Here is a 9,468-nt window from a genome sequence, read left to right as displayed (position 1 = left end):
GGAAATGTGTTGTTTTATATCAGTGTCCTGGCTGTTCTATATGTATATGTGTAGTCTACCTGATTCTAAATGAGACAATCTAAATAGGGCACTTTTAAATGAAATAAATTTATTTTTTTAAAGATGTTTCATTTGAATGAATATTGCTCCATTTGATGGAATTGTGTTTTGCTTTAGTGGGTGACATATTTTTCAATAACTGCACACACACTTACATACTGTAGATTTTTTTTATATACTTTTACCCAATGGAGAGGTCTTTGCAAGTTAAAAAATGAGATCAAGTTAAATAATTTCAAAACTCGAGTGTGCACAACCTCTTAAAACTGGGTGTGGCTCTACTCGGAATTAACCATTCACCTTCTAATTCACATTTTTGCATTGTTTTCCAATTGTGTTATAAAGGTTTTGGGTAAGATTTATGGTGGGAAAAAAAAATATTTCATGATTCATCTTGGACATTTTTTTGGGGTTTCACAAAAATCTGGTATTTGAATATTTCCAAAAAATACATATATGCATAAATAAATAAATACAAGTAGAAATAAATAAATAAATAAAAAACGAGATTCAAAAAATAAAAATAAATGTCGAAAAATAAATAAATAAATAAATAGAATTATATATATATAAATGTGAGAACAAAGTGTTTTTATTTATTGATTGATATTTAAGTCTATTTATATATTTATTTTCCCCGACTATTTTTATTTTTTGAATCTCATTTTTTATTTTTTTTATTTTTACTTTATGCACATATGTATGTTTTTGTTTTTGTTATTTTTATTTCCGTTTATATTTATTTTTGGGGATATAATTTTTGAATTATAATTTTTATATCCGTTTTTATTTTCACTTTTAGTCATTTGTTTATTTATTTAGTCATTTATTTATTTTGAATTTTGGCAGTTTTGGTCCTCCATATGCACTGACCAAGGCTGACTGGTTGTTCAAATTTGGGGTGGGGGGGGGGGGGGGTTGTTTTTACATCGGCTGGGCTCATCAAACTCATACGTCATCAAACTCATTTGAATTAATTACCGAGAACTCTAAGACACTGTGGAAACACAAATTATAAATTCCCTGCGGAACCTTTACAACCAAGAACTTTCTTTACCCAGAACTCAAACATCATGGGCTTGTTGGTGGAAAAGCAGCTTTTGGGTCCCCTTCTTCCATTAAAAAGCTTCGTAATTTTTGCACATTTGGTTGCACGTGGAATTACCCCTCTTACACTGGTGGGTAAGATCAAATAATTTGGAATAATTGATTCAGAAAAAGAATCGATCTTTTGGAATGTTCGAAATACCTCTCCACAGCGACATCTGGTGGCCAATTCTAAAATATCACATACAAACAGTTGATAAAGAAGTGTTGCCACCTCCCCATTAAGGAAAGTACCTATTGGCTGCCATTACCTAATTTACTCAACTGGCAATCGGCATATATTGTAATGGACTCCATAAGAGAGAGAAATAATATTATGGGAAAGAAAAACTAAATAACTCTCAAAGTTTTGGTACGTTAGCAACTTAGCATCTGCTAATTCGGCCGCCGCCGCCGCTGCCTATTATGTCGCAAAAAGTCTTTATGGTTTTGGTCAGTTATTAAATTCAACTGTGTAATATCTATTAAACCTAAGCAGCACAAACAAACAAAACTGATTATTTCCCCCACATTTTGTGTGTTGGTAATTTGCCTTAAGATAGCTTCGTGTTAGCATCTGCTGATTCAGCCACCATGTACAAAGTGCCCGATCACATCTTTCATTTATAACCATACAATCGAGCTACATCTGGACGACTAAGTGATTTAGTAATTGACTCACCTGATATGAAGTGATCGCTAAACACCCTTTTTATGGCTGCTGTGATCCATTGGCTACGAATTGGATCCTCTTTTGGTAGCCTGGAGAAAGCTGGCTCCTCGTTGTGGCAGCTGGTCCACAACAGCCGTCAATCATTGTACACAAAGTGGCAGATGCGTTTTCTATGCTGCCAAAATGGCCGCGCTAACGCCCATTTTGGGATGCGTGACGTCAACGTCCAAATCTCTATTGAGGTCTCCGCCAATCTGCAGTGGAGTAAATAAAGCTCTATTTGCCAATTTTTGTGATATCTTTAGCTTCTCCCAGGGGAAGGGGCGGAGTTTTTCTGACCTCATTTGAAGTCATGACTTCGTTTGTCAACTGTGGCTGTCGCTTTAAGATCGTACACGTACTTGCACGCGTACCATGAACGAGCCTGACACAGATGCTGCAGTTACGCTTTGGGCCAGAGATGGCAGTCACGAGTAAAACAAAACGTGACAAACTGCTCAAAGATCCTTTAAGGCAGGGGTGCTCAAGTTGGGTCCTCGAGAGCTCCTATCCGTTTCTCTCCGCTAACACACCTGATTCACGAGCAGCATCGTTATCAGGCTTCTGCAAAACTGGCTGATTGGCTGATCATTAGATTCAGCTGTGCTGCAGGAGGGAAACATGGAAAACAGGCTGGATAGGGGCTCTCGAGGACCAAACTTGAGCACCCCTGCTTCAAGGAAAGCAAATTTCAGCTTGAAAGGGGAATCTATGGAAGCCAGAAAATGACCATCAAATTGACCACAGTGTACTTTATTAAGTGAATTTTGGTAGTTTGTGTTGCATTAGACTCAAATAAAAATTTACAAAAAAATCGATATGTACAAAAATGTTTTGATCTTCATCACTCTGGACTTTTTTTTAAATTTATTGAATGTATTCGTCATCCATTGAACACATTTCCCCCCACATTTTAGCACTTCAGACTTTAATCACACAATGCAACTTACCATTTTTTTCTTTTAAATATTTGAATCTTTTTTTTTTTAATACACCACATACACCACATGTATTGTTTTATTCTCTGAAGCACTGTATATTGTCAAAGTTACAGCCATCCTTTTGGCATCAAACCTCAAAAGACACCCTTCACAGTCAGAACTCAAGAGAGGAATGTTCTATTTTTAAACATTTTACATTTTGCATATGTTTATTTACAGTTAAGATCTAAATTCATCATTTCCCATATTCATTATATTCATCATCCAAGACCAGGATGCTCATACAAGATGCAGAACTTCATTTCCCAGCAGCATTCGTATGCTGAATGATCTTAATTCGGTGCTGCTGCCCAGTTTGCTTTCATTCTGTTGTTTGCTGTGTCAAGAGAGGATAATCACGCTACAGCAATGTGAGTGGGAGGCTGCCAAATAGTTTTGCTCAATGTCCCACACGCTTCAATCTCCCCTTCATTACAAATTCACGTTGGGTATTGGAAAGAACCTTCATGCTGGAGTTTGCCCTTATTTGCACACTAACTGTTGTCCACACAAATAACTTGTGAATAGTTACACTCATACACACACACATACAGTCAAGTGGAAATGGTTAATGCGGCGTTTAAATGAAATCATATTTGTTGAATGGATATTTTCTCAATTTACGTATCATTTGACCCTTTCTTACTCAAATAGATCCATTCATCAAATATTAACTCATTCACTCCCAGCCATTTTCACTGAAGCAATGCCCTTCGCTCCCGGCCGGTTTACTGGATTTTGAAAAAAATGTCAAGGCCCACAGAATATTGTGTCCTATTGCTATAATGAAAGATTAGTCTCTTCTTTCATCAGGAAAAAAAGTATTTTTGTATCTGTTTCCAATTTTGAAACAATTAGCGTTAGAATACTGTATAGCTAATTTTCTTAATTATTCACAAAACTGTTGAAAACACTGGGGGAAAGAGCTTTTTTGCAACATGGCCCAGATTGATCTCTTATACTCCGCTGCCACCTGCTGGCCGTTTTTTTTGGTAATAACTACCATTGCTTTTAAGCGACCTCTTCATGTCAGAGGCTGCATCAAAGCCTTCTGTATTCACTAGCATAACACCCCCCCCCCCACACACACACATAAAAAAACGTATAAATATGTTTTTGGGATCATGACAATCTTTAAAATAGAACATTTGTATATGTTTTTGGGAGAAAATGCGTTAATTCACGGTAACTCAAAACAAACAATATCAAACTATGCCCAGTGATAAGATAAGAACACAATTCGTTGTTGAGGAAAAAAGTCAAAAGCAGTGCGAAAGATTTTTGAGCGCTGATGGAATGCCTTGTGGGTGTCATGAAATCAGAATTTTAAAAATGTTTTATATGATGTGAGTGCAGCGAATCTAATCTGCAAAGATTGTTGATGCTCTACATTACGGAAACATGCCGCAAACGCCGGCTGAAATTCGTTCATGATTTGTGTTTTCAGTGAAATACGACATTGAAAGGTCATCATGTCATCATGATTTGGAAATTTGAGGTTTCAGAGTTTGGCAGAGTTTGGTTCCTGTAAGCATTATGATATTGACATTACAATGAAATGCAATATCTGCAGGATACGGCTTGTTCGGACGCGATGACGACATAGAGGTACTCATTAACCGATTGCATTGAGGTAGCTTCATGTCAACGGGAAATTCACGAGCTAGTGATGGGAACTGCAAATCATACCATGCATCATGCACCCAAATAGACGTCTTTCACAAAGCGTATCTAAAGCTATGAGATGAAACCAAGTTCCAAACGTCTAAGAACACAGACATTTGGTACAATCTATTCAAATCCAATATATAACATGTTCTCTCAGTGCTCGTTTGGCTTTTCTTTGGTACTCCAGCTTTCTTCGACTTTCCATGCATGCATGTTTGATCAATTGAAGACTCGAAATTGTTCCAAGGTTTAAATGTGTGCGTTTGTCCAAAAGTCAGAGGATATGGGCTCCCATCATGCTAACCCATACTAGGCCAAGCAATCTCAGTTTTATTGAGAGATGTTTGAAATTTGTGTAAGGATCATAGTGGTTTGCAGCAGCAGGTGGGCAGGAGTGATACCGTTCCAGAGTGGTTCATGAAGCTTCATTTTCACATCACCAGTATTTAGTATTTGGCAGGCAGAACGTTTTGTTTGGGCCTGGGTTGTTCTGACTCTTTGTGTGCCCCGCTGACGTAAGGTGTTCCACAGGGTTCAGTCTTGGGGCCTCTGGTATTTTCATTCTATTTGCTTACCATCTTTAGAAAACATGTTTTTTCCCCCTCACTACTAATGCGGATGCAGATCTGTCCCGCTCAGCAAAAAAGGATGCTTTCTCATTATGGCTACGCTTGTCATGTCTGGAGGAAATCAAGGCCTGGATGATACTCTGTGTACTTTTTAGCCCTCATCTAAGCACATTATAGGAAATTGTAAAATCGATTGTATAGTTGTACCCCTGCAATAATATACACATTGCTCCTCTCTGACAATGTCAATCAAAATGAACATTATATTCTAAATGCAGAACTTCGCTTTGCTTTTATTCATTTATTTTATTTTTTAATTACAACTAGAATTGTGCAGTTGTAGCTACTGTGGTTGTTTTGAGTGTGATTTTAACACAAGAGGCACAGAGGAAAGTATTCAGATGAGATTTACCTTTTTGTTTTTTTACGGACTCATCTCTCTCTATACAGTACTGCCATGTTGCAATTACAGACGCTGCCTGGTGACTGAGTGTCAAACTTCTCATCATACACCACAAATCCATTCCATTCAGGGAAGGAATGAAAGATGAATGTCAAATGACTGCAACCACTCCCTCAATCCACAACAACTGTAGCAATGAAATGCAATTTACCTTTTAAAATAGTAAGACATTTTATGATCCAAGTCAATTAAAAATGAAACATTAATACCAAAAACAAAACAAATATCTATCTAAAATGGATGCATAAACATTTGAACATTTAAGCAGTCAACGTCGGTAAAACCAGCATCACTAGTAAATGATCATGATCACTTTTGTCTGTGTCTCATCTCTTCAGCATCTCTTTCTATTTTGTGTGTTTGTTTTAAAACAAAAAAGCAAAAGCTCCCATTATATGAAAGCTAACGTGGTTTAAAAAAAAAGGTTGCACAGCTTTTGACTAATTTCCCCTCCTTAGTATACCTCAACTACAGTACACACGCACACAAATGACACACTATAGTTGGTTATGAAAAAAAGTAAATAGTATGTTTGTTTCAACACACTATTGTTCAGTTAGTTTTCACTCATTTGTTTAACATGACTTTGAAAAGGCTGAAATGTGCGATTGTAAATCTTAAATTTTCAAATGTCAATTTGTCTGCCCATATTAAAATACCTCAGATTTCTCAAAGACAAAACAGTATTAGGAAGCAATCAGGGAGAAAAAGATTCAAGACTCAGTCTTGTGAGAAAGCAAAATGCAATTTGCATTATTAGCTACTAAAATGAAAATAACAAGACAGCCTTTAAGTTGGAATACAAATGATTTCTTATAACGAATCGGGTCCACAAATATTCAAGTACAGGACGTCAGCACTATGATGATGATTTTAGTTTTGGGAAATTGCATTTAAATACAGACCGATGAGAGAATCTGAAATGATACGTCATTTAACCTTTCGCTGGGTTCATCTGAAATAACAGATCAAAAGTAATATTCTGATTATCCAATTGCTTTGAGTTGTGCTTTTCTCTTTCCTTGGAAAAATACACTAGACAAACTGTAAAAAACAAAAACAGTGTCAACTATACTTTGTGTAAGCGTACGGGCTGGATTTGACAAAATGACATCTCATTGTGTGATCACGTGCTTGCTTTAACATTCCAGCATTCCCGGAAATCATGGTTTTGTTTTCTTGTCTACGTTGGGGTAGAGGTGGAATTCTGCAGTGCCTACCTGTTTGTTTCATAGATTGTGAGAGTTAAACTTTCATACGAGTATAGTATGGAATGTTTGCGTGTTACTTAAATTATTACCTGAACTGTATTTAAAACTGGATTGTGGTTGCGCTCTGAGAAACTGTTGTACTTTTTTTTTTTTTTAAGCAGTATCATCCGGGAATTCCTTTCATTTCCACAAGGGGGCAATGGTGAGTCACAAAAGCTGAACGTACATACAGTATTGGAATGTATCCTGCACACACAGCAGACTTATCACACGCACGCACACGCACACACACATGCACAGTATTGCGCAAAGTCTTAGGCCACTTTGTGGTTTATTGTTATAATGACCTTTTTCATAGCAGCCATTTTGAGCAGGATTTAAAAAAAAAAAAGAAAACCCACCAATTTCCATGAAAGTCTGTGAAGGGCTTGGGCATTGACTGAGGAAGAACCTCGGGTTTTAGTGGTGATACTAATTAAAGTGCAGTCATTTCTGTTCATAGTTTGGCCTTGGTTGAGGCCTGTGCTTTACTCACCGACATTGCAGTCTACTCCAGCATATTATAATCGCTAAAACAACATTTTGAACGGTGAGTGACCTAAGACTTTTGCAGGATACTGAACATACTGAACAAGAAGAATCACGATGACTTCAGTGCCTATGTGAAAAAGTAAGAAAAGGCTGCATGTTGTTTTGTACATCCTGGTTGCTTGGATTTCATTTCCTTCCCGCATCTTTCTTTTGTATTCTCCGCACCTGTCGTTCCCTTTCAAACGGCATCTGGCACAGTCCTCATTACTCCTGCTCTCCTTCGCCACATCAACAGGTGGAACTTCAGTTCGGCTAAGTGTAGGAGGCTGCACTGCATGTTGTGGACTTGATCTGCCAGGGAGGTTTTTTGTTTTCATGGCAATCGGTGAGTTGGAGAGAGACACGGGCTGTCCAACTGACAATTGTAACTTTTTATTCTCCCCTTTTTCTCAGCCAGGTTTGACAACTGAGAATAAATGCTACGTTAACCATTGTCTTCAAGTAGGTTACCTTCTTCCAGTGTGGAGCACCATGATCTAAGACGAAGAGACTACGATGCCATCTATAAGGCGCTCCACTTTAATATTTCCAAGGAAACGTTTTGGCACTAGGAAAGGGAACAGAGAGTGTCTGTGAGGCGTACACACCTTCAGATCATTGCAACGCTCAAACATGAGGGCACCAGCACAGTAAGACATACACGACTTCTTCAAGTTGTTCTCGTGATTCTGAAACCGGGATATTTTCAAGTGTCATTCCGGGGTACACGTGTAACATCTGACGACTTCAAACTTGGCCCCCCTGGAGGGACACGGACATCCTTTATAGATTTGTTGACCTTCACCCAAACAGTGCGTCAGCCTCAAGCACTCCGTTGATATGCATTTTTCTTTACACCACACAGGATTTCCCTGATGAGCCGAAGTAAAAATAATAATAAAAAACAAAGACATAAAAACACAACAGAGAGATAGTGATGAGCTTCACCTCTCCTCTGACGGGGGTAAATTCTGGTTGGAAGGTCACCGAGTTGATGACGAAAGGAGGAGGAGGAGATGAGACGGGTAGTAACACGTTATTGCCGCAGTCTGTTTTGCTGCTGAGTGGAAGTTATGAGAGCACTATAAAGTGGTTTCGTACTCCAACCTTTCTTGTACCAGGGCATCATCTTTATACTGCAGCCGCGGAGGAGTCAGCGAGCAGTCTATGGCCAAAATCGCCTTCCGTATACTACGGTCCAGGACGTGGCGCTCCCAGGCCGGGTATCGATTCCGACACAGATCGATCTTGATGACGGTCTCATCAAGGCGAGCCGCGCGAGACGACGGCGTGGACGGCACGGTGGGTCGCACCTGAAACACGGGCATGCAGCCATCCCTTTCCATGTATTTTGCGGCGTCGCGCTCCAACGTTGTGGCGGCGCCCCGGTTGGAGCGCAGAGAATTGGTGCCGCCGTCGGACGGTAGCGTGGCGAACTGGGCGGCGGCGTCCAGGTCGAGGCGCTGGCAGCTCGGCGAGTGTCCGAAACGTGGCCCGTTAGGATGGAAAAAGGCATAGTACATGAGCAAGAAAACCACCCCTGTGAGGAAACTGCTGAAGATGACGCAGAGTGCTGGCACAGCAAAGGAGTCAGTGGGGTGAGGCGAGCGGTAGATGTACCACAATGCGCTCAGAGCTGCGTTCTCCACCAGGATCACCAGGTAGTAGATAAAAAGACGACACCTGCGAAACAACATCAGACAAAAATGATTGTTAGTCATTTAGAAGCCAAAGTTGCTCCCTTATCCTCGTTTATTACACTCACACATATTTCTGTCATTTACACTCACATACATACTTATGGACAAAAAAAAAAGTATTATATTGAGTGATTGGTGGTTTACTTCGGGTGACCAAACCTAGTCTTTTGCCCGTACACATCTACTTTTTTACATACTGTCCAGGAGTCCGTTTTTTTTTGTAACCCTTTCATGCACAAATTATTACTAAATTATTATTAAATTATTCATTATGTAGTCTAGTTTAATGTTTTTATACTATGTGCCTTTTTAAATTGTGCCGAAAGCTGCTGGAACAAAATTTCGGGAAAAAAAAGATGATTGATTTTTGAAATTATGTGACCTATAGTACATCCTGAATTTTTTCTCAACTGTTTTTATTACTCTTTAGGAATGACAAAAAAAATCAA

At 38.9% G+C, this 9,468-nt stretch overlaps 1 protein-coding gene across 2 annotated transcripts in view; it reads right to left on the bottom strand.

Annotated features, from left to right (window-relative positions):
* Positions 1 to 2,624: 2,624 nt before the first annotated feature.
* xkr4 (XK related 4) overlaps positions 2,625 to 9,468 on the bottom strand; it is a 31,779-nt gene continuing 24,935 nt past the window's right edge. Inside the window, exons 4-5 of one of the 2 annotated variants that reach the window (XR_015097032.1) lie at positions 8,268 to 9,002; positions 2,625 to 8,191 (exon numbers count right to left, since the gene is read on the bottom strand). Coding sequence is in view for 1 of the 2 variants with exons in the window: in XM_086094362.1 (XP_085950488.1) it covers positions 8,402 to 9,002 (601 nt within the window). In the remaining variant the exon portion in view is untranslated. Of the gene's footprint in view, positions 9,003 to 9,468 lie in introns of both variants that reach the window. The other variant, XM_086094362.1, reaches the window with a different exon arrangement.

The sequence above is a fragment of the Leptonotus elevatus genome, chromosome 1, assembly GCF_054856555.1.
Source record: "Leptonotus elevatus isolate MCC_2025b chromosome 1, RoL_Lele_1.0, whole genome shotgun sequence".
Classification (NCBI taxonomy): Eukaryota; Metazoa; Chordata; class Actinopteri; order Syngnathiformes; family Syngnathidae; genus Leptonotus; species Leptonotus elevatus.
The sequence above is the reverse complement of the archived record's forward strand: the minus strand, read 5'-3'. Positions and strand labels throughout refer to the sequence as shown.